We start from the raw sequence: 23,854 nt of genomic DNA, 5'->3' as shown, positions 1-23,854 counted from the left end.
ATCACGCATCCGCTATGAATGGTTCCATTAATGATCACGCTCTGGGGCATCGAGCATGATGATACCGATGCGTATAGTAATCAAGACAGATTTGTGGCTTTTACATGGAGGAAGGGTGGCGTGTGAAACTCATAAAAACCTTCCCCGAACCTCGAGTCTTTTATCCGCGCGAGTATAGGAACATGAATACACTGGATCTATACCAGCCAAGAACACCATCACGAGTGCACCGACGTGCTCCGTGATATGCATCGCATTTCCCGTTGATCTTGTCCTCACAATGTCAGTAAGCACTTAAGAGACACAAAGCTTGCCAATGAGTGAAATGAAAGTCAGATACATAGTTCTTCGTCCTTCGGGATTCAATTCAGTTCAGTTGAGAGGGAAGCTCTCATCATGACCTTCCCAGATTCACTTGATCTGAAAATTTCTCAGTGCGTAATTACAGGCGCAATCATCCCTTTCACGTTCACGCCATGATGTCACATGCCTTCTCTTTCCATCTCAGTCAATCCTACTCATACATGCCTCTTATGCTTAGTACCGTCTATTGTTACCACGGTAATTACCTCCTCCTCCCCCGTAGCCGCCTCTGTCCTGGTATCCACCTCGCGAACCACCATAGCCACCTCGGCCGCCATAGCCGCCTCGGTTCTCGTAGCCACCACGATTATCATACCCTCCATACCCACCATATCCATTCTGGGGCGGTGGAGGACCTCGAGGCGGGTATCCATACTGAGGAGGTGGTGGTGGAGGATGAGCTCTAGCAGACTGGAAGCCATGCTGGGCAGCTTGAGCAGCGAGGTGAGGCGGCAGATTTGCGAAAGCATCGGCTGCTCGGTTCGAGTAAGGATCTTGGCGTGGTGGTGGTGGGCCGCGACTGTGGTCTTGGCCGTATCCTCCGTTCGCGCCATAGCCATTTCCAAACCCACCATTGCGGTTGTCATGGTGTCCGTTGTCGCGTGCCGCGTAGTTGATGCGTCGACCATCCGATCTGTCGCCGCCCACTGAGAGCTGAACGCCGCCGTGACTTCGACCGCTTCTCTCTGCTCGGCTGCGCGTCATTTCGATGTCGTTGTAATCGAGCACTGGCTCGTTGAATTTGACGCCAGGCAAGAGCATGGATTTGTGGATGCTGCCGAGAACAGGCATGTGGTAGGAAACCTTGATACTCTCGTCGGAGTCGAGGCTGGTGTATTCCTCCTGCGTGCTTTCCAGTGGGAATGTGAGTTCGGAGTTGGGAACGTAGGATGCGTCTTTGGTGATCTTGCCGGCAAGACCTTGCGATGTCTTGGTGTTCATCTTGAATTTTGGCGCACCGGCCTTTTTGCCGTAGAAATTGGTGACGACATCGTTATAGAGAGGATGCTTGGTGCTAAATATCAGGCATTCCTCACCAAACCCATTCCGTCGCTGTTCGTCTTCAGTGAGAAGAGGATACTTGGTGGCCATGGCATCGAGCAATTTCTTCTCGTCGATGAATGGCAGAAGTGCAACACCCTGCCAAGCGAATTTCTTACCATTGAGATCGACTTCGAACTCGATCGGGTAAAATTCCTTGATAGGACTATCATCATCCGTCATAAGAGGATGGAAGACTGCTGGGAGTGTGTGATTCGATGCCGGCGGCATGACACCCATCAGCTGTTCGTAAGGGTGGAATGGCTTGCCCTTTTCGAAGTTGACGACCTGCTTGTCCATGTCCTTGAAGTCTGCAGCGAAGGGCGCATAATGGTACGGGTAGTACCAGGTCCATGATGGACAGCCTTGGAAGTAGTAGAGGAGCACCCAGCAGAGACCCTCCACATAGCTTCGCGCAACCTTGTGGCGGAATTCAACGTCCTCGGGTGAGACGTGAAACTTTTGCTCGTAGTAGCGACCCTGGTAGCCATCCTCCCATAGCTTGACGGTATCTTCTGGCATACCACCATTGTCGTCGGAGTTGCCTCCCAAGTGACCCGAGGTGCCACGGTTCATTGGATCTGCAATCTCCTTGTTCGGTGTGTTCCGTCCAGGTGTAGAAGGGTCTGAGCTGACCTCATCCGCGGCTGCATCATCGATCATATCGCGTGTTCGCTTGCCAAGGGCCTGTGGAGGATCGTTACCATTCGCAGCTCCCGCCATCAGAGCATCAATCTCTGCTCGCTGGCTGTCTGCTCCCTTCTTGCTGTTCATCATCCGCTCTTTCAATGCAGCTGCAGCTGACTTGTTGTCCTGATTCGCCGAGCCGACCACATCTGCGTGAGTCAAGCTCGATCGGTAGCGAGGATCACTCATGGTTTGTGCTGCGCCGGGCGCGAAGGTTGGCAGCGCATTCGGATCGGCTGCAGCTTCACCTTTTACGATGCCGCCTCGTGCTCCACGGCGAATGACAGTCTCATCAAAACCAGTGGGTGCGCCATTCGAGTACCGTGCTCGCTTGTTAGACTGACGGCGTTCTCTATCTTCGCGCTGCTTTTGTCTCTCCGCAGCCTTGACCTCAGTTTCGCGACGTCTCTTAAAGATGGCGTCTTCCTGCTTGGCCAGGCCCTCCAGGATCATCTGCGCTCGGGCAAGATCGACGTGACCATCTTTGGTCACATACCCTCCCATGAGAGGTAGGTTATCTCGCCAGATGGCGATGAGTGTGTCAATACCATCCTCCCGAATGTCCAGAGAAGGCAAGTGTGGCAAGAAATCGTTACCGACGAAGAAACACATGAAGACCCAATCATCTAGCGCACGCTCGAGATCAAATCGGAAACCTTGGTTGGGCACACACATCTCGACTGCCAGGTATTCTCGCAGAATGCCGACATGCAGCCAGATGAATGGCTTGAGTGGCTTGACCACGTCCTCTTCCTCCTTCGGCTTGCCGGTGCAATTGGCAGCGATATGGCCTGGCTGATTGCACTTCCTGCAATGACCGGGCTTGGTATCGTTTGCGAAGACGTCTTCACGCAGAACGCGGAAGTGCGGTTCGTGGGTGGCGAGTCCCAACATGATCAGATCCGCGTCAAGTCCGTAGATGACATGTCTATACGTGTTAGCAAAAGTTCGTGTAGATGATCTCGCATGTTCTTCTGGACTTGGTGGAATGTAGAGGAAAAGCAGAAAGCAGAGATGAGCTTACCTTGTGTTGGGATCGTGGTCTGGGGAGCTGCGCTGGGAGCGCACGAAGTTCATGATCTTATGCTCACCTTCACCAGGCACAGTAGCGTCAGAAATGATGACTTTGAGCTTCTCCCACGCAGGATCAGTGGTGAGCTTGTAGCTAATCCAGTATCGCAGACTGGCAGCAAGCAAGTCCATGAAAGGAGTACCAGGAGTGATGGAGTTGGAATCCCAAGTCTTCTTGGGTTTGGAATTTTTCTCGTCGTCACCGCCAGCCTCGCCTGCTGCGACCATGCGAGCGTGAAATTCAGCTGCCATGGCGTCCTTTTCGGCAGCTTCCTGTGCACTTCGGAAACGTCTACTTCGCTGCTGGTTCATCTTGGCACGCGGGGCGACACCATCCACAGCGATCATGAGAAGCTTACGAGGGCGCACCATGTTGACCACGCGCTCAGTGTACTCGAAAATTGCCACCATCATCTCCTCCTCGTTCGCGGGAGGCGGGCGGTCTTCTGGATGGGAACATGGATGCACAATACCATTCATGTCTAGGTATAGATTGTCCATTTCTTCACCATTTGGGTTGGGTCCGCGCGCATCGATGGGGATTTTCGTGACTGAGCCATCCTCATTCGCGATCTCACCCGGCTGCTCTTCAACCACAGGCGAGATGATTTTGGGGTACTTCTTGCTGAGCCAGCGGAACAGCGCTGGAACGCCCATGATGAGTGAATGACTTTTGGGACCAGATTACAATGTGTGTAGGTGTAGGCGCAGATACAGGTGTGAAATTAATGGGTGATGCGAGGCAACTCGGGCGGAAATGGCGTCGCGTGCGCGCGCGCTTGGCAATGCGAGCGGCGTGGGATTTGTAGGCGATATCAGGTCGGAGAGTCGGGTTCGAGGCCAGGCAGAAGAGTTGGCGATGCTGCCGGCGCGGTGTCGATATCAAAGAGAAGGGAAGGAGTCGCAGTCGCGAAGCACGAAAGTCCGCTCTCACACGAAGACCCTGCCAAGCCTGCCAAGCTCGAACGCGACTCGACCCCTGCACGCTACAACGGCGATCTGAAAGCTGGCAAGGACAACAATTGCTCAATGGAAACACGAATTAAGATCCATACCAGAATCACGGAACGAACACGAACACGCTGCACTTCTGGAACAATAGGACTAGTGTAAAGTGTGATGACTACCATCGAAGTCTCGGCATAAACTATTCAGCCACAACTATGAGATAGCCAGCAGTCTGCCGCAGGGCAGCAGACCGACACGATGCTCAAAGCACCTCCGCAGCAGACGGCGACGGCGACCATTGACACACTGAGTGGCCGCTTGCAGTCTGCCACATTGCTGGAAGACCGTCGCGCTGCCATCCAGGGCCTCAGAAGCTTCGCAAAACAATACCCGGCCTCAGTAGCCAGCGGCTCACTCCGAGAGCTCATATCAACATTAAAGAAAGATGGCCTGGGAGATGCCAGCTCAAGTCAAGGCCAGGACGATGGCCGGCAAGGGACAGAGGGTGGTGATGTGGACACAATCAGGCTGGTGTTGGAGACACTGCTTATGCTGTTCAATCCCGACAGCAACTCTCCTGAGGCTGGAGATGAGATTGCCCTCTTCCTGGCCGATGAGTTCTCAATGGTAGGCTACGCGCATCGTGATATGGGGTTTGTAGACAGAATAGCTAAGCTAATGGCAGCGCCAAGACAACATTACCTTGCTCCTAAACCTCCTCGATCCCACATCTGCATACGCCGACTACTACTCGCGGTTGTACTCCGTGCAGATACTGTCCTCCATATGCGCTGCTCGACCCGACCGATTGCAAGAATGCATCCTGTCAGCCCCTCTGGGGTTGTCGCGACTGGTCGGCGTCTTGGACGATTCGCGAGACGCTGTACGGAACGCAGGTCTCCTACTTCTAGTCGATCTCACAAGCGGTGCAAATGAAGAGCTTAGGAAAATCGTTGCGTTCGAGGATGTCTTTGGGAAGACGTTCAGCCTGATACAGCTCGAAGGTGGCTTGTCCGAAGCAGGCATTACAGCGCAGGACTGTCTGACTCTGCTCGCGAATCTGATCAAAGGTTCTGCCAGCAACCAGACCATGTTCCGAGAATCTGGCTGTGTTGCGCAGTTGATGCAGCTTCTGCAGCAGTCTTTTCCACGCGACGACGAACTACCAACCGACACGCAGGCACGCGAGAGGGCAGCTTGGGGTTTATTACAGCTGCTGCGCTTGTTCCTCGCATCAGGAGAGTCAAGCACACCGCAGAATCAAGTCGCCTTCTTCAGAGCTGGCACCGGCCAGATTCTGATCGACCTTGCCTTCTCGCCAGCGCTACCCACCACAATCCGCGCGACCGCATTACGCGCTGCTGCTGCTTTGATCGAGTCGAATCCGCCTCTCCAAGAACAATTTGCCTCTTCAACAGTTATAACACCTGCAGATGCCGAACATAACGCAGCAGAGGCACAGAAGCATGCTCAAACCAACGGAACTGCGCCAAATGGACGTGCCAAAACGAGTGCCCGGCCCAGTGTGGAGAACCGCCGAACATATGTCATCGAAGCACTTCTACATCTCGCCCTGGACCAAGCAACAGCAGAAGAGACACTGCGTGGTGCTGCTTGTGCGCTCATCCAAGCCTATCTCACCAATCACGACAGAATAAAAGCTCACTTTCTTCAACGCGCGATTGGTGGGCATGCGGAAGGCGAAACAGCTGCCAATGTCATCGTGACACTCCTCCACCCAGCTGAAAATGACGATACTGGCGTGGTGCACGCTTCTTGGATTGTGCAGGGCCTGATAGTCGACCAGCCAGAAGCGAAGGCCGCTTTATTGGCTGTCAAGGAGGGAGACGAGGAGGAAGGTGAGGATGTCATTACAGCAGTCCGCGGTTTCGGCTCTCAGCTTCAGGCCGCCCTTCAAGCACCTGTCCATGTCAGACAAGCCGCTGCATATTCAAGCCAACTCGCTACTCTACTCTGGGACTTCGCGCCTGGGGTGGACGACTTGCTCGAGGAGGGATCCAGCTTGGTCCAGGCACTCGTGGCTACAGTCAAGACACCAACAGACCCGATCGTGGCTGGCCTGTCCGCCGTACTCCTCGGCGTAATTTACGAATTCAGCACCAAAGACTCTCCAATACCACGCCGAACGCTAGCACCACTCCTTCAGCAGAAGCTTGGACGGGCTAAGTACCTGGACGCACTTTTGCAGTTGCGACGAGAGCCAGCAATTCGCGACTTCGACCTTGACGCTGAATCAGATGAAGCTGGCGATGGCATGCTCAGTAATGTGTTTGTCGATCTCTTCACAGTGGAATACACCCGCTTAAGACGAGCCATCGACAAAGATCCTGGTGTTGAAGTGATACCCGGCGGAGTGGTAGAGGCTGGTGTCGATCGTGACATACTTGATGAGTTACGGCAACAAGCTCAAACAGCCAAGGATGCTCTAGCCACAGCACAGCAAGAAGCTGTCGAAGCCACACAGAAAGCAGAGCAAGACCGGATGTCAATATCGAAGGAATTGCAAACGGCCCAGTCGGAGGTCGAGCGCTTGCGAAAGATCAACCAAGCCATGCAACAGGGACATGACAGCGAGTTAGAGAAGCTGACCAAAAAACATGAGCAGGATCGGAACACTTCACAGACGAGACACCAGCATGCTTTGAACAGCGTGAAGCAAGAAGCGGAACGCGAAGCGCAAGCGAGATTGCGAGAACGCGAGGCTGCTGCTGCGCAGAAGGTGCAGGAGCTTGAGCGACGGATAGCAGAGCTGGGAAACGAGCACCGGAAAGAAGCAAGCGGCCATGCGACTGTCAAGCAGCAACTTGAGACTCTATCTGGCAAGCACAACGAGCTACTTCGACGAGAGCGAGATCTGTCGAAAGAACTGGAGCATTTGCATCAGCAACGTGGCGCAGCCGATAGGAAGCTACAAGCGGCGCAAGATCAGGTCAAGGCGGCTGAATCGAAGCTCGATATTGCGAGGAAGTCACTCGACACTCGTGGTGAAGAGTTGGAGAAGCTCAAATCGCAAGTCGCAGAACTACGAGCAGATCTTAAAGCTCGAGATGAGGAACTCAAGACCGAGCGCGCTGGGTATGCTGAATTGGAGAAGGAGCTTGAAACAGCAAAAGCTGCCGCACTCGATGCTGCTATAGGAGAGAAGCAACAGCTTGAAGAGGCCCAGAAGAAGGCAGAAGATGCAGAAGCCCAAGTCAAGGCGCTCGACGCACAGCTCACGGAAGCGAAGTCTGATCTCGAGGATGCCGAGAGGAGGGCATCTGAAAACGAGACCAAGATTGCTGCAGTGCAGAAGAGAGCGACTGATGCAGAGTCGGCATTTAAGGAGGCCCACAAGAAAGCCACCAATGCTGATGCCAAAGTCAAGGAAGCTGAGAGCAAAATTGCTGATCTAGAGAAAAGGGCATCAGAAGCCGAGAAGAAGCTCAACACTGCCGAAAGCAAGGCCAAAGATTTGCAAAAGAAGCTCAAGGATGCCGAGGAGAAGGCCAGTACTGCAGAAAAGAAGGCTGCCGAAAGCGCGAAAGCACTAAAGGCCAAGCCAACACTCAGCAAGGAAGACAAGGACAAGATCGCCAAGGTCGACAAGTTGGAGAAAGATCTCGCGGATGCAAAGAAGCAAGTCGCGGTAGCGAAGAAGGCTCTTGCTGCAAAAGGTGATGCAGGCAAAGACGATGCCGTCAAGCTTGCACAACTTGAAAGCGACCTTGCAACCAAGGACGAAGAGCTCACCAAAGCCCAGGAAAGCGAGAAAGCGGCGAAAGAGCAACTCAGTCAACTCGAAGAAGACTTCGACAAAGTCAAGAAGGAGCTGGAAGATTCGACCGAGTCTGCCGAGGAGAACCTCAAGAAGACCAAGCAAGAACTTGAAGAAGCCAAGTCTTCTGCCGAAGAAGAGCTCGAAAAGACCAAAGCAGAACTTTCTGCGGCTAAGAAGTCTGCCGAGGATCAACATCAAAAGACCAAGACCGAACTCAAGTCTGCAAAAGAAGCGGCAGAATCCCTACAATCCGAACTCGAGGCATCCAAGAAATCTCTCGAACAAGCTCAAAAGCAAGCGCAAGTTGCTAAAGATCTCGCTAAGAAAGCTACCGATGACGCGAAGAAGGCAGCTTCCGAATCGGAGAGGAAGCTTGACGAGGCCACGAAGAAGGCAGGTCCCAGTGAGCAAGACAAGGCTCAACTCGCGAAACTTGAGAAGGCTGTGGCCGAAGCTAAGGAAAACGAGAAACAGGCCAAAGAGGAGTTGGAAAGTATGTTACTTGTTATGGGTGATATTGAGGCTAAGAGGGATGAGTATAAGGCGAAGATCAAGGTGTTGGGTGGGGAGGTCAGTGAGGATGAGAATGAGGATGACAGTGAGGAGGAGAGTGAAGGTGATGATGATGATGTTGATTAGGTGGGTGGCGAATCGGGTTGTAGGTTATGTGGCGTGCATAGATCGGGAATGGACGATTTATGGAAGTTTCATTTTTATAGGCGTGGGTTCACTTTTGATGATGTGAGGTGTGAGTTGAAACGAAAGTGAGTCGTATGATCTGCTATTTGTGGTTTTAATCTTGCAACGAGATCCAAAAGTTACCTGGCTCATCAAAGTTATGGTGTGCTTCTTGAGAAGGAAAGGGTTGACGCTGTGGCTAAAGAGCTTCGCTTCAACATCGCGACGTTACGGTTATGAGCGGAGACGCATAGGTACCTAGTGGTCCATCGATGAGATACATATACCCACCCACTGAAATGCGTAACGGGTACAATCATCAATCTCACCCTAAGTCCTTCTCGTAGCAGGCCAATTTTTCTGACGAGCACTCCTTCGACCGTGTAAGTGAATCACTTTGAGCAAAGTCCGCAGGAAATTGCGCAAGTAGTTTCTCATCATGAGAAGAATCGCTTGAAGGCATGTGCCAAAGCAATATGGAGAGCAAGATCTCTTCCTGTAGTCTGTGGAACGCGCGGTGTCTTTCCCTGTACGATAGAGGCATGGAGAAATCAAAGATTCCAAGCAGACAGTGCACGATGTCTGCAAGTGGTGTAGTTTTTCGGCCTGCTGCCCTTGACAGGCTCTTTTGGTCGCCAAAGTATGTCCAGTGTGCATCGAAGAATCGCAGTTGCCTGGGCGCCAGAAGCTCCTGCAGAGTCCAGCCACGGGTGAATCGCCGGCTACTTGCGAAGGTGGCTAATGCCGCTGGGTTTGTTTGCCTCTCGCGCGCTGATACCAGCGATACATATAGAGTTGATGGCCTCGGAGAGTTCTGCGCTGCTCGATTCGTCAATGCAGCAAGTATCAACCCACGCGAATCGCAGTTCATGGTATCTGGCTTGCCAGCAAGTCAACTCCATTTTGCAAAAGCCGCGAAGTTGTCTCGCTTCGGCAAGGTCTCGCATGTTCTGGTGCGAGACGCAAGACCTCTCCGCCTTTCATTGTGTGCGACAGGATGGCACAGTATCAATGCCTTGTAGAGCGAGCTCTACTTCTGAGTAAGCTCAGACTGACATATCTCCTTCCCGCTCAATTGTGCCAATGGTATGCCTTTTCACGAAGTCCACGTATCCAACTCTTCTTCCCTTCATCACACTGATTGCGTCTTGCAGCAATCCGAATGCCAGCCCAGCTTTTGCACCCATCTTTGCAGTCCTCGCAGCAGTAGGTAGTGGAAATCGATTCCGGGCCGAAAACATTCCCGCAGTGCCCAAGCCTGCAAGCATCGAGCTCAGGCAATCCCGATTTCCCTGCACAGCCTCCTCCTGCACCGCATCCTCCACTTCCGCCAAGTCCTCAATCGCAGCCATCCTCATCTCCCTGCCGCCCTTCGCCCATTCTCCACTCCAAAACTTCCTCCACACCCTCGCACCGGCAGCTCGTCCGCGATCTACACCTTCCTCGAGAACGAAGTACAAACCCGTCCAAGCCCCAAATCTGAAAGCCTGTCTGAAGCCTTCTTTGACGCCTCCAAGCATCATATTGTAGTTCTTGGATTTATGGTAGAGGAACCATCCTACCTGAGTTTTGGGTAATCGATGGGCATTTTCGGCACGAAAGCGGAAACCTGTGTCTATTGAACCTTTCGCAAGACCGAGTACAAGGCCTGAGAACCCTGATATTGTCGTTGCGAGGGGAAGGCGCAGGCGTAATGGGAGGGAGAGGCGGTCGTTGATGTTTCGTACAGGTGGGAGCTCTTTCTGAGCTTCATTTGGTGTGGTTTCCGCTATGGGCGTGGAAATGGGTACATCGGGAGTTGATATAGCCTCGCTAGCCTCTGTAGCGGGGGCCTCCTTCTTCCACCACATCTTGATCGTGCTAACGGATTCGTGTCATGGTGCCAGGTGGTGTTGAATAACACGTGAAAGTGCGGAGCCACGGAGGTGAGCGGAGGTCGAAAGTCGCAAAGCGCGGTCCAGGGGGCCCATGCTTCTCGCGTTCGATATTTCCACAGAAACATTTGGCACAGTTTCACATCCCAATCCATCGCCATTCTCCAGCCGTCGGCCGACTATGCTAGCATCTCGACATGGCGCACTCAGCCAGACGACCAAGGCCGCATATGTCTGCCTCAGCTGCAGACTGAAATCACAACCGCAGAAACGACGCGAGCATACCGATTCCAATGATCAGCCGTCGTCAGCAACATCCTCGAATCAGGATGGTAATAGCATAGCGCCATCATCGACTTCCGCCGAAAAGAGCAATACTACCGTGCGAAAAACATTTCCGCGCAGTGGTGGCGACGATGAGTTACATCGATGGCAAACCAGACGAGCCAGACGCAGCATCCAAGAGCACTTGAATAACAGGCAATTCGCACCGGAAACGTGTTATATCCAGAAAGACGACGCCTACAAGTTCCGGGATTGTATTTCAAATATCATCCGAGTCGTCGCCAATCACACAGGCGCATGGCTGCGTTTTGCCAAATTCAACAAGGATGCTGAACAATGGCCATATACAATCGCTGGCACCGATGAAGCAAAAGCAGCAGCCAAGGAGCTTGTCTCTCGCATAGCTGAGACTGGACCTTGGAAATGTTTGTCTTCTGGACATATCCCGGTGGTCAAGAATCCCAGGAGAGACGAAGATGCGAAAGATCTGGAGGGGTTGCCAGAGTGGGCCTCAAAAGCTTTGCAGGAAGAGCGAGAGAAGCCGTCGGCGGTGGTGAGATATTGCGAACCAAAGAAGCCCTGGCACGGATTGACAGGAATGGAAACTCTCTATTATACCCGTGAAGAGATTTCAAAAGCTTCACATCGATTGGCGAGAGTCGGAAGTGAGAATGGTGTTAAAATCAAGTTTATTAGACAGTCCCCTGGTGATCATGATTCCAAAGAACAAGGCAGAATCAAGATCTATGGTACAACGGAGGATAGGCAGAGGGCCAAGGATGATATTGAGCGCATTATGGCGCGGACTGCAGGTCTCGCGGAGATGAGAGAGAAATCGCATCCTGCCAGGGAGGGGCATGAGCAATCTAGCGAGACATCTCTGCACTGGGAGACGATGCTCTATCCTCGCCTGCTGTTGGCAAAAGCCAGCGATGACTTGCTAAACGTGGCAGGAACCACTGGAGCAAGTGTCAGATTTCCACGCTTCTCCGTTCAACTCAACGATCCCGAGAACGATGGGAAAATTCTCATTTACGGTACCCGCGATGCGATACAAGCCGCCAAGAATTCCATTCAGACGATTATGGATCGGTATCAACAAGACGCGCCGCTTGTGAGGAAACGCTATCCTTCCCCTGTGACGAAATACCATCGTTTTATGTCCAAACACTTCTCAACGCTAGGCGAGGACCCGATCAAGGCATACACTTTTGCCAACGATCAGGAGCGCTCTTCGGGTCTCAACAACAGACCTACGGTATCCCATCCTGATGGCAAGATACTGAGGAGTGTTCACGATGTGATATCGAATGTTTGGCGGCGAGAACTGGAGCATGAGGCTCAATTGAAAGCATCAGAGCACCGTCCATATGCGTATACGCCGATTGCTGCTCCAGGACACCCTTTCCAAAAGTTGAAGCCAGGTCGACAGGAATTGGGGCAGGAGTTTTCTCATGCTCTTGATCAAAGGCTAGAAGATGACCACCCAGACGTACAATATAACAACTCTTCGAACTCCGGAAGGTCTGAAGCTGAGCACAATCGGCTGTCATCAAGCGGTTTCGCGTGGCAGACAACTTCTACGATGCAACCGGGCCGGAATGGAATCGCACCTGCTCACACCAGATCGTACCACTCCTCCTCACGGCTCGTACAGCAGGCTGTATCTGCAGAACGAAATCATGAAGACAATGAACTCGAATTCGAAGACGATGAACCCCCAGATGCCCCGGAAGAAAAGCCGAGCTCAAACCCTAACCGAATAAGGGCTCAGCTACGAAGGTGGAACGAACTGCATGGTCATGAAGAAACTGTCCCTGACTTCACGCCGAAAGAGGTCATCTCTCACGATCTCGATACCTACAACAATCTGACCCGGCTACCAGACGAAAATGCCATAAATCGCAATGCGGCGCAGGAGGAAAGCCAAGAGCAATACTCAAGCCTTGCAGGTGCCGGGAGGGACGGCTATGATGGTACCACTCATGAGTCTGGTCGGTTTCTAAACCCTGGCGATCTTGTGGAGATAGAATATCCATCAAGCGAGCGTGAAAGCATTATTGCTGTCTATGTCCGCCGCTGCGGTTCCACCATGGGTCAGTTCTTCACCATGAATGGAAGGTGGATGCACTTGGACCAGAAAGCGGCACAATACAGCATTTCTGGCTTCGTCGACGCGAAAGAGCTTGAGCCAATCTTGGAGTATCTGCCCAATGTTCAAAGCAGAGCAGACTTGGAAGACCTTAGGGCGAAGGCCATGGTTGACGATCTGTCTGTACCTCGTCCCGTAGCAGCACCACTGGTTCGAAAATTAACAGGCTTCTACAACGAAGCGCAGGAGATATATCGCCGCCATGCTAATGCTTTGGACAATGCGCACAACCTCCTCGCTCACGAGACAGACTTGCGCTACGGCTCGCTCGAATCTGCTGCAATGGCGCTCCTCAAATTGCCTGCCGACAAGCTGCCAATGACCGCACTGTTCACAGTACGAAAGGCCCTGACAAATGGTGGATTTGCATTTAACATCGATCGACGTTCTCATCGAATCACTGGGTATATGCAGATTCGCAGTAAAGAGCAGGTCAGAATGGTGGAGCAGGTACGTAACTGGATTCGCCAATGGCAAGACGATCTTGCGATCACACCAGGTATGAACGGACGGCAAGCGGACAAGCACAAGCCCAGCAAGGGCGCTCGCATTCTTTACAGCTTCGTCGAGAAGTCGAAGCAAATTGTCGCTATGCAACGACAGAATCGTCAGCCTACACTGTGGCATAACGTTGGTCCAAGCAAGACACGACTGCCTCTCACCGAGGAGAATCCCGGCTGCGTCAGGCTCGAGACTGGTCATCAGTTCACAGACGATGAGCAAGACGTTATCCGCTTCCTCGAGGCCTGGTGCTGCAGTATGATGTTTACCGGACTGCCTCGGATTTCCAGTATGCCGCCATTGATTCTCCATGCTACTGGTCTCTACAATGATATCGAAGGCCAGAAGATGGACTTGACCGCTGCGACGGGTTTCATGTTCTTGCAAGAATTGGGTGTGGTCATGCCCCACGACAACCGTGTCCGTTTCGATCAACATCTGCTGTTGCCGAGCTCTCAACACAGCAAGCCTCTTCAAAACCTCATGGCCAGCCTGATGGCCATGCGAGACAATCACAACTTGCGCGACTCTATGTCCCAGCTTCGACACGATTGGAAGGATCTCCCTGTCTACTGCGTTGACGATGCTTCTGCACAAGAGATTGACGACGGCATCTCGGTTGAGAAGGCAGTTGCAGGCTCCGATGGCCAAGAGCTGCACTGGTTGCACATCCACATCGCCAACCCCACAGCATTCTTCTCACGGGACCATCCCTTGGCTAAGATGGCCAGACACATGGGCGAGACCATCTATATGCCAGAACGCAATTACATGATGTTGCCAAGGTGGGCGACGCAGAGACACTTCAGCTTAGGGCCTAACAGACCATGTCTTACCTTCAGCGCTAAGCTTGACTCACAAGGCAATACATTGGAGTACAAAGTCCAGCCTGGCATTGTCCGAAATGTGATACGGATTACTTACGACGAGCTCAACAAGCTACTGGGTGCAGCGGAGGACGTCGGTGTGAATGCGATCTTCATCAATGTCAATGGAACTCCTCCGCCATCCCGTGCACAAAAAAGTGGAATCTCAGAGTTTGGTGAAGCGAATATGAACGACATGAAGATTATCCACTATCTTGCCCGTCAAAGATCCTTGATTCGAAAACGTGGAGGCGGTGTCTTCTTCTCAACCCCGAAGCCAGAGGCAACAGTATGGCAGATCTCAAAGCAGAGTGGTCTAGCCTGGGATCAGCCCTACAGAAAAGGCTCAAGGACTGTTTACGGCGATCCTGTTGTTCAAGTGCGCACTGAACCATTCACAAATTGGTTCGCCGCTGCAACCGTTTCCTCGCAACTTTTCGTCGCCGAAGCTATGTTGCTTTGCGCCGAAATTGCGGCTTCCTTCTGTGCCGAGCGCAACATCCCCATCATCTATCGAGGCTCCGAAACAGTCGCAGACGCAAATTATGTTGACGTGGATGCCATGCAAAAAGTCTTGAAAGCTCAAGAACTTCTCAACTCCAACCAGGACCTCCCACTCCACATAGGCCTCGCATACATGAAAAGTTTCGGCGGCAGCATCCTCCGCACATACCCCGTCAAACACAGCATGTTGGGCATGGAACGCTACGCCAAAGTCACCTCCCCTCTCCGCAGATACGGCGACATGATCATCCACTGGCAAATCGAAGCCGCCCTCCGCCACGAAGCCGAAACCGGAAAATCCATGCTCACAACCGACCCTAAATCCGACCGCTCATTCCTCCCCTTCTCACTCCCCATCCTCCAAACGATCATGCTCGGCCTCCAACCCCGCGAAGTCATGATCATGCGCGCGAAAGAGTATTCCGAAAGGTTCTGGCAAATCTACACTATGTTTCATAAAGTCAGATTCGGAGCTAATACACCCGAAGGCTCTCTGGGGGATTTGCTCAAGAGTTTGGATCCGACTTCTGATGGTGAAACATTCAGGGTGTTTGTTCAGACGAGACCTGATATTGATAATCAAACGAATGTGGGAGTTCATATTATGGAACTGGGTCTGCCGATGTCGATGATAAGGCCTGAGAATTGTCCGCGTGTGGAGGATGGCGTCGTTGCTAGGCAGGGAGATGTTTGGGAAGCGAAGATGAAGTATGTGGACGTTTATCCGCGGAATGTTGTTGTGGAGCCTGTTAGGTTGGTGGGAAGGGAGATGCTTTGATGGGAAGAAGATTGTACCGCTGATGCGTAAGGGCAGAGAGATTGTACAGATAGAGCTGATGAGCGTTGTCAAGCCTCATGGGAACGATTCCTCATCGTTGCAAGAATTGAAACAACGCTTCTCTCATGGTGACTGAGATCATTTCATATCAGATGCGATTTTCTAATCTCCATCCCATCATCATCATCACAGTCATAAATCATCCTACACGCTAGATCTTGTACGAATGCATGACATGAGCATTGCAATAAGCCTTGAGACCCTCCTTACCCCACTCCCCACCGATACCCGACTCCTTATGTCCACCAAAGAACGCCTGAGGCGTCGGCTTCTCCCAAGAATTCACAAACACAGATCCAGCCTCAAGTCTCTTGCCAATAGCCTCCGCACGCTTAACATCCTTCCCCCAAACACAAGCTCCCAACCCAGCATTGCTAGCATTCGCCCGACGGATGACTTCCTCCTCATCCTCCCAAGGCTGGGTCGGAACAATCGGTCCAAAAGGTTCTTCTTGAATAATCTTGCTGTCGTTGGGCGGGTTATCGATGATAGTCGGTTGCACGAAGAAACCCTTGGACGGCGTGATTTCTTCGGGACCCACGGCGAATTTGTACCCGTGCTCTTTCGTGTCTTGGAAGTAGGACAAGACTTTTTCGTATTGCATTTTGTTCTGCACGGGGCCGAGGAATGCTCCTTCGGATGGGGCGCCGACTGTCAAGGTTTTGGTGAAGTTGACCATCTCTTGGACCATCTCGGTGTAGATGTCTTGGTGGATGTAGATGCGCTTTGTGGCGACGCAGACTTGGCCGGAGTTTTGGAAGGCGCCCATGACGAGTTCGGGGGCGACCTTTTTGATGTCGACGTCGGGGAGGACGATGGAGGCGTCGTTGCCGCCGAGCTCGAGGGTGACGCGCTTGAGGGTGTTGGCGCAGGCGGCCATGATTTTCTTGCCGGTTGCGATGGAGCCGGTGAAGGAGATCTTGGCAATGTCTGGGCTGGCGGTGAGCATTGGTCCGAGGTAGTCGTCACCGCCGATGGCTTGGACGACGCCGGGTGGGAAGATGTCTTGGGCGATCTCGACGAGCTTGAGGGTGGTGTATGGGGTGAATGGAGATGGCTTGACGATGATGGTGTTGCCGGTCAGAAGAGCTGGCACGATCTTGCCGGCTGAGAGAATGATTGGGAAGTTCCATGGGCAAATGGCACCAACAACACCGAGAGGAGTGTATCGAGTGGTGATGGTCTTCTCGTCGTCCTCAAAGACCTCCTCTGGGATATCGAGAGAGCAGTGGTGGTCGAACCAGCCAGCAACACCGTAAGTCTCCATCTGGGCAATTTGTTTCTACCATCGTCAGCGCATGCGATCTTCTTATTCATTTCTTATTCATCGGCAAACAAGCTTACCGGCTTGCCAGTCTCGGCGCAGAGCAACTCAGTCATCTCTTCGGCGTGTGCAAGGAGAGCATTCTTGAACTTCTGGAGGAGCTCTTTCCTCTCAGCAAGAGTTGTGTTCTTGTACGTCTCAAATGCCCTCTTCGCGGATGCTACAGCATCATCGACGTCTTTCTGGCCACCAATTGGCACAGGCCAGAGCTTCTCGCCAGTGCATGGATCAATGCCATAGTGATGGTCCTTGCTGCCTCTTGGCTTTCCATCGATCCAGTTAGCGAACTCATCCCACTTGATGGTAGAAATCTTTCCGGGAGACATGATTGCAACAGAAGAACAGTGTATATGCAAAAAGAACAATTGAGGGTATCGTCAGAGAAATGGAGCTTCGAGAGAAGGGGAGCTTCCGAAAGAAACACTTACGACAGGCCACCCTGTCTCTCTTATAGAATCACCTTGGTTAATGCGGCTAACGCATTGCCGTCTCCTTGTGGACATATCAGATAGCGCTGAGAAGGTACTACTGGAGGAGCGAGCATGTGGCGGGGTAGGATGAGTGAGGTGTAGTTAGTCACTCCCGAGGCCTGGGCCCGCCATTACTCGCGCAGGGACCGTATGGCCCCCACCCTAGCTGTGCGGCTGCGTCGTCGCCAGCGTGTCATTGTCGTTCGGGAGGAATTACAGCCGTCTCTCTTGACGTCTTGGCTGAAGGATTATTATTGATCAAAGAACGTCCATGATGTCACGCTTGACTCGATATTGTCCGTTTGAAGAAAAGAAAGGCGGATGACCGTCATCAGCCTGGATTTCATACATACAGTAGCATCCATGTTCCAGGACGCAGCCGCGCACGATCAAGCCCTCAGCCTCAGGGGTGATTTCGACGACAAGTCGACAACGATATGTGAACACAAAAAATAATTATTACGGCCGAACTTCACGCTCGGTCGAATTGGGTTTCAGGTCCAAGAACGTGGCGCCGAGCATTCTCACATGCCTGTCTAAGCGCCTCGCGAATCGTCTGACATCCATTTCCGATGAAGAAGAATGAAAGTCTTTGCGGTAGAATCCCGCGCGCGGAGAATTTCCCGAACGGAAGAAGAAGAGGTGGATAATCAATCACCTGCATGCATGCCTAGATTGATTTCCGAGATGCCGAACACGAATGCCGAAACTGAGAAGGAAAAAAAAAATCAACCCAACCTCACCTCACCTCACCTCCCTCCTGAGTCCCAATGGTTTGAGTAGTAGTGTTGTGGTGTGATGGGGAATTGAGAATACTTGCACATATTCACATCATGTCCATCATAGGGGCTTGATGAATAAAGCTGAGATGTGAGGAACCGCCTGGTGTGGTTGCTCGGAAAGCAGTCACTTCTCCTAATAATAATAATGATGATGTTCCAAGATAACCCCGTCTACAACGACGAGCGCCTACTCATCCCTACCACCACCATGACCACCAGCCTCATCATCAGTACCATCAGCACCAGCACTAGTCATACTCATACCGCTCAAACTCGGCGTCTCATTCCCCCTTTTCCCAATTCCAAGCTTGAGGACATTGCTCCAATTCCTGCCACTACCACGCGCGTGCTCCCTACTCTCACGTCCAGGAGCGAATTTCTCAGAAGAGACACTCGCGCTGAGTGAACCTTCATTCTCATGCTCGTCTTCCTCAGCAGGCGCAGGGCTCGGTGCGACATTGGTGTCGAGTCGGGACTTCTCGCGTTTGAAGGTAGGGAGTGTGAACTTGCTGGAACTTGACTTGCGGGAGAGCTTCTGCATGAATGATTCCTTGCCTGCTGAGGTTCCGGACAAAAGTGGCGATGGGGCTGCGGCGTCTGAATTGGTGTATGATGGTGTTCGCGCGAGGTACTCTTGAGAGTTGCGACCAGACTCGGCGATTGAGGATTCAGTCGTCGTCATGCTTCGTGTATCGCGAGTGTCTTTGCTCTTCCGAGAATTTGGAGGAGACATGTCTTCATGGTCCTCTTGCTGGGGCAGATTGGGCGTGCCAGAAGCTGACGAAGCGACAGTCGATGCATTGTCCTTGTCCCTGGTCTTGCTCTTGGTCAACGACATTCCTGAAAAGAAACTCTTGAAGTCCTTGGCTGCAGGGTTCAACTTGGGAGCATCGTTGGCAGGGGCCTTTTCGGCTTTCTTGGAGCCTGGAGGTGGTTTTGTTCCGATGGGACCGAGCTTTGCCGCCTTGGATGAGTCCAAAATATCAGAGTCAGAATCAGGTTCGGACCCTTCATCTTCCATGATGTTGTCTGGAGGCCCACTGCCGCCATGCTGCGCAGATGGACGTCGAGAAGGATGTCGCGATCCAAGCATTCGAGACTGCTGTGATGAGGGAGCATTCCAGCCAGCACCAAACGCAAGAGGGCTACTTCGTGCACCACTAGCCGCATCAGCCGAAGGCCAAGCGTCTGCACCCCATCGTGTGCTGTCGAACGAAGGCCGTGGCAGCTCGTTTGAATGAGTTGAGCCCGGACGAGGAGATCCAGGGCGACGACGAAATCCACCAAAGCTAGTAGGCCAAGCCCCAGTCGATTGTGCTGGTGCCCTGCTTGCGAAAGGGTTGAATCTACTCAGTCTGGACGCAGCAGGCATTGGAGGAGGAGGGTCGAAAGCATCACCTAGAGTGCCACTGAGCATTGAGCCGGAAATACTACTGTTCCGTTTACGCGACGCAGAGTCCAGTCCAGGGATGCCACCATCCTGCCGTGGCATTGAATTGGCCTTGCTGAGAGCAGGCCCCTCGTCAGCAGACGCTGTCTTGGCCCTTCGCTGTATCCCAAACATGCCGCTAAAACGACTGCTAGCCGCGCCACCACTAGGAGCGCGATTGGATCGCACGGAGCGTATGGAACGTCCATCAGTTTCTACAAACGCAGCTTCAGGAGATCCTAGCGGCAGATTGGGCTGGCTGACTTGTGGACTAGCAAAGACACTCGCAGATCTGCTACTGCTGTCACCAGAGACTGGCGACGCAGGAACAAGGCCGCCTGAATCGTCGAGTCTCGCGGCCGGCGCGGCGAGGTTTGGCATGCCCGGGAGTGCTCCCAACCCCGGTAAGGGCTTGATGAAGTCGCCATCACCGAAAAGATCTGTAGGAAGCAGTTCGGCAGCAGCGTTCGGACTCATGGGAGCACCAGCGGTCAAAGCATCTCGGTCTTCGGCTGACATTGCCAGCTCATCCGTCGGGCGATTGATCGTCATGCCGTTGTAGAAGTTGATATGCTGATTGCCCGGGAACATTGGCGCAGTGCTTGTGGCCCCAGAGGCGAAAGGTGCAGAGGTCAAAGCGAATGCAGACACCCGGGGGCTGTCCGAAGAACTGGGTCCACTTTGAGCTCGTCGACTTCGTTGGCTATCTCCACGTCGTAGAGGGCGTTCCGTCGTAGGCGGAGAGGCGAAATGCTGACTCTCTTCCTGCCGTCGTCGAGCTCGCAGAGATTCTAGATACGCTTGCTGCTCGGCATGAATGCGTCTCGTCTTGTCCAGATTCTGCGCGGCTAGCGCATACTGTTGCTGAAGGCTCTTGAAATGCAACTCCCATTCCCGCCTCTCCTCTGCATCATGTTGAAGCTGCTGCACGAGATTTGGCTCAGGCTCAGCGCCACTGGGAGAGTAGTTCTTCATTGAGCGCTCCAGCTTCTTGATCTCTGTGCTCTTCTCCTTGACCTCATCGTCCAGAGCCTTGATGGCAGCCACCTCATCCGCCTGCTGCATGCGCAAAGCTTCCTTCTCGCCCTCCGCGATCGTGATGCAATTGTCCTTTTCCTGACGAGCCTGTCTCAGCTTCTCTTTCAGCTTCTCCGCCTCCTCCGCCCATCGGATCATGTCCTCTTTGAGCTTCTCACGCTCTTGCTTCTTCTGTGCCAAGATCCGTTCGTGCTTCGTGCGTTCGTTTTGTGCGTGGGTGTTCTGGCCTTCGAGCGTTTTAAGCTCTTTCTTCAAGTTTCTGCTCACTCTCTCCTTCTCCGTGGCTTCTGCTTTCAACTCGTCCCGCTCCTTGATGAGTTCCTCTTTTTGCTGCGTTTCCTCCTCTTCCTCCTCTTTCGCTTGCTTTTCTATCTCCTCCGTCTCCCGCCGAATGGCATCCAATTTCTCCGTCAGCTGGGTAATCGTCTCTGCGCCTTCCGCCGCATCGCTTTCGTCAATCGTGGAGTTGTGCCTCTCTAGATCGAGCGCACTTGGCGAGGCACGACGTCCGGCCACACTCCGCTTGGGCAGAAGACCAGTGCTTCCTTCTCGAGTCATTGGCACAGCGTCGGCTGGGGGAGATGTTATATCCTTTAGCCCACGATATGCTCTTACTCTCGGTACAGGTTCCTGAGCGCCGTCGGTATCTGGATCGTTCCCGTCTGCCGCAGCAACGAAGAAGTCGCCCGTGGTAGCGTGCTTCGTGCGGAAACGAATGGGAGCGCTCTTGGAGCTGAACTCCATGTTGTTGACCAGTGACACCCTCACCACATAGAAGCATCCCGGCTGAAGCCCAGTGATGGTCGCAGCCGACTCATGGATAGACAGCGTATCGATCAGGTTCCCGTTCAGGTGAACCTCAAACCTATGCGTGCTCTTATGCTTCTGCTTCTCCGCCAGATTCCAGTGCACAATCGCTCCATCTGCTTTGATCGCAGCCAAGTCGATAATCGGGCAAGACGGGATATCGAAACCAAGTAGGCCGGCGAGTTCTTCAAGCGGCTTGTTGAGGACCTGGTATGCTCGGTAGAACAGCCACGACATAGCAATAAAAACCACAACCGATTTGAAATAAAACGCAAACGGAATTGCAAAAGTCTGAGCCATAGCGACTGCACGCGACAGCCAGATGCTGTCAGGGAGAGGTAGTCGTCGTCCATCATGGCTTAGAGACTCTGCGACGGCGAAGAGATGAGCCTTCGAAGGCTGCTGTCTTGCCATGGGGAGTGTCCGAATCGCCGCCGCATTGGACCATGCAATGACAGCGGAAAGGAAAGGAAAGAAAATATGTTGTGTGCAACAATGGCGGGCAGCAAGTCAGCTATCTCTGAACAAGCCTTGGAGGCTGAAGCCAAGGCCTCGGAAACGGGAGCCGAGAGGATGGTTTAGATATCACGTGAAAAGGGATCGCATCGCAGAATACAAGAACAAGATTTCACTTCTAACAATCCTGGTCCGGGTATCGGTATGCTATGCTCTCCCCACGCCTCAGCCCGAACGCTTGAACGCTAAATATCATATATTTCAATCCAACTGACAACCGTTAACGATCAAACATCAAACCCATCTCCCTTCCTCATCCCCATGAGCCACTAATTTGCCCAGCACATCCAAAGCTCCACTCAGCAATCCATTGTGGTGCGGGACAGCATCCATTTTTTCCAAACGTTTCCTAGTCCATGTCAAGACACATAGTGCTTGGTCCCAACTCGTCAGGCCTGTGCTTCCATTCTCAAGAATAGACGAAGTCGCGACTTCCAGTTCGTGATGCGTCAGCCTCGGGACATCCAGGGTATGTGTATTGGTCGATCTGGGCGAGTGTCGCGAGGTAATGTGTACGTAGGCCCATATCAGAATCGTTGCAAGGTGTACGGCCCATTCTTGAAACATGATTCCCGTACGTGGATGTGCGTGGTGGATCTTCAAGATCTCGAAGGCATGGTCAAGAGCCTTGGTGATGTTTTGCTCTTGCGTCGGTGCTTCTTGGCCTTGAACAGCAGGGTAAATGGTACCCTTCACCCATTGTGACACTTCAAGCTGTGCTGCCGTGTACTCCGCCTGACTGCTCATCTTCTCTGACATCACCCAGCTCTCGCCGGCCACCGCAAGGAGCGAACGAACAGGAGTGCTTCTGCAAAGCATGAAGGTATGGTAAGTCAGTCGTGCTCGCGGCGAACGTTCAGCGGCTGATAGAATAGTGCTTTGATCTCTTTCATCTTCGAATCTGAGCATTTGTGGCTCTACAAAGCTGTTGTTGCAGTCACAGAGACAATTCAGTATGACTGTGGTTGTAAATATGTCATGTGGTGCGCGTGAAGGTACTTTCATGAACGGAACAGGTCGTAGCGCTTCGTAGAATCGTTCGAAGGGCGGAATGTCCAGCGCGTGGTCGTATCGCCATTTATCCCAGCACGCTTGTGTGTTGGGAAACGGCAGGTTGGTTGGCGGCATGGAGAAACAGTCCAAGCTTGTGCGGCCAAACAAGAGAGAATGTTGCTGTTCAAGCGCATAGCAAGAAAGGAGAATTCGCTGCTTTGTGAATTTTTCCAGAGCGCTCAAGGCATAATCATAATCTTCAAGCAGCGTGACGGAATCTGCCCGACCTAGATCGAGGTTTAGAGCTTCCGGGTCATTGGAGATCTGCAGAAAAGTCGTTAGTGGGTACCCTTCACACGGTTTTCGAAGAGGTTGACATCGCTTACGTGTGTGTACAACAACTCGAAGCTCTTTGACAGCTGCAGCGGAGGTCGTCTCGACTTGAAGATTGAGAACGCTTCTATTAGCAGGATAGCTTGCATATCACAGACCCGATACGTGTGTGCATCTTGTACAGTACGCTCCAGATCTGTCAGTCTAAATCAGCCAAAATGTCGACAAAGTTTGACAAACCTTGGTGAGGATCTTCATGGAGCGCTCATGCAGATTGCGAGCATTGAGATGGTCTCTTCCTCCCAGCGCTTGCGCACCTAGTGCCAATATTGCGGCTCGCAGTAGAGGCGAAGCTGTGGGCAAATGGAATGTCGGCCGGTGAATGACAGGAATCAAGTCATGGATCCATGTCCAGTATGCCTCGAGGTAAGACTCTTCGCGGCTGGATGTCGAACCATCAACAAAGTCCTCAATCGTTATGCTTTGAAACGCGCCAGCAAGATCCTGTAGATCGGTGACATCTCGTGCTTCTGCAGGCAAAAGCCCTGACATCCCAAGCGGAACAGCCAGCAT

General features: G+C 52.6%; 10 protein-coding genes across 10 annotated transcripts; 4 read left to right on the top strand and 6 right to left on the bottom strand.

Annotated features, from left to right (window-relative positions):
• Window positions 1–537: 537 nt before the first annotated feature.
• Window positions 538–3,819, bottom strand: MYCFIDRAFT_196796 (uncharacterized protein; the record flags this gene model as incomplete). Its single annotated transcript, XM_007928549.1, has 3 exons — window positions 538–1,326; window positions 2,041–3,019; window positions 3,116–3,819. 3 exons carry the CDS (start codon window positions 3,817–3,819, stop codon window positions 538–540), a joined length of 2,472 nt encoding a protein of 823 aa, XP_007926740.1.
• A 555-nt stretch (window positions 3,820–4,374) lies between these two features.
• Window positions 4,375–8,518, top strand: MYCFIDRAFT_94547 (uncharacterized protein; the record flags this gene model as incomplete). Its single annotated transcript, XM_007928548.1, has 4 exons — window positions 4,375–4,737; window positions 4,796–6,781; window positions 7,331–8,194; window positions 8,330–8,518. Coding segments are annotated over 4 exons (3,402 nt in total), but the record flags the coding sequence as incomplete, so codon positions are not given.
• Window positions 8,519–9,035: 517 nt separating this feature from the next.
• Window positions 9,036–9,486, bottom strand: MYCFIDRAFT_18187 (uncharacterized protein; the record flags this gene model as incomplete). Its single annotated transcript, XM_007927516.1, has 2 exons — window positions 9,036–9,307; window positions 9,357–9,486. Coding segments are annotated over 2 exons (402 nt in total), but the record flags the coding sequence as incomplete, so codon positions are not given.
• Window positions 9,487–9,615: 129 nt separating this feature from the next.
• Window positions 9,616–10,381, bottom strand: MYCFIDRAFT_215352 (uncharacterized protein; the record flags this gene model as incomplete). Its single annotated transcript, XM_007928547.1, has 1 exon — window positions 9,616–10,381. The coding sequence occupies exon 1, from the start codon at window positions 10,090–10,092 to the stop codon at window positions 9,616–9,618; it is 477 nt and encodes a 158-aa protein (XP_007926738.1). The 5' UTR covers window positions 10,093–10,381.
• A 2,340-nt stretch (window positions 10,382–12,721) lies between these two features.
• MYCFIDRAFT_114714 (uncharacterized protein) lies at window positions 12,722–15,517 on the top strand (the record flags this gene model as incomplete). Its single annotated transcript, XM_007928546.1, has 2 exons — window positions 12,722–13,216; window positions 13,310–15,517. Coding segments are annotated over 2 exons (2,703 nt in total), but the record flags the coding sequence as incomplete, so codon positions are not given.
• Window positions 15,518–15,740: 223 nt separating this feature from the next.
• Window positions 15,741–17,239, bottom strand: MYCFIDRAFT_81609 (uncharacterized protein; the record flags this gene model as incomplete). The annotated part of the gene is made up of 2 exons (XM_007927826.1): window positions 15,741–16,856; window positions 16,934–17,239. 2 exons carry the CDS (start codon window positions 17,237–17,239, stop codon window positions 15,741–15,743), a joined length of 1,422 nt encoding a protein of 473 aa, XP_007926017.1.
• Window positions 17,240–17,263: 24 nt separating this feature from the next.
• MYCFIDRAFT_207828 (uncharacterized protein) lies at window positions 17,264–19,538 on the top strand (the record flags this gene model as incomplete). The annotated part of the gene is made up of 11 exons (XM_007928545.1): window positions 17,264–17,400; window positions 17,426–17,457; window positions 17,490–17,616; window positions 17,648–17,659; window positions 17,692–17,822; window positions 17,882–17,891; window positions 17,925–17,937; window positions 17,985–18,025; window positions 18,058–18,162; window positions 18,195–18,218; window positions 18,252–19,538. The coding sequence occupies 11 exons, from the start codon at window positions 17,264–17,266 to the stop codon at window positions 18,328–18,330; spliced, it is 711 nt and encodes a 236-aa protein (XP_007926736.1). The 3' UTR covers window positions 18,331–19,538.
• Window positions 18,276–21,853, bottom strand: MYCFIDRAFT_215349 (uncharacterized protein; the record flags this gene model as incomplete). The annotated part of the gene is made up of 1 exon (XM_007928544.1): window positions 18,276–21,853. The coding sequence occupies one exon, from the start codon at window positions 21,851–21,853 to the stop codon at window positions 18,353–18,355; it is 3,501 nt and encodes a 1,166-aa protein (XP_007926735.1). The 3' UTR covers window positions 18,276–18,352.
• A 37-nt stretch (window positions 21,854–21,890) lies between these two features.
• MYCFIDRAFT_174970 (uncharacterized protein) lies at window positions 21,891–22,144 on the top strand (the record flags this gene model as incomplete). The annotated part of the gene is made up of 3 exons (XM_007928543.1): window positions 21,891–21,926; window positions 21,950–22,015; window positions 22,037–22,144. The coding sequence occupies 3 exons, from the start codon at window positions 21,891–21,893 to the stop codon at window positions 22,142–22,144; spliced, it is 210 nt and encodes a 69-aa protein (XP_007926734.1).
• A 45-nt stretch (window positions 22,145–22,189) lies between these two features.
• On the bottom strand, window positions 22,190–23,854 carry MYCFIDRAFT_196790 (uncharacterized protein; the record flags this gene model as incomplete). The annotated part of the gene is made up of 3 exons (XM_007928542.1): window positions 22,190–23,272; window positions 23,335–23,367; window positions 23,522–23,854. 3 exons carry the CDS (start codon window positions 23,852–23,854, stop codon window positions 22,190–22,192), a joined length of 1,449 nt encoding a protein of 482 aa, XP_007926733.1.

This window comes from Pseudocercospora fijiensis (assembly GCF_000340215.1).
Source record: "Pseudocercospora fijiensis CIRAD86 unplaced genomic scaffold MYCFIscaffold_4, whole genome shotgun sequence".
Classification (NCBI taxonomy): domain Eukaryota; kingdom Fungi; phylum Ascomycota; class Dothideomycetes; order Mycosphaerellales; family Mycosphaerellaceae; genus Pseudocercospora; species Pseudocercospora fijiensis.
Note: the sequence above shows the minus strand (reverse complement) of the source record. Positions and strands in the feature narration are given on the sequence as shown.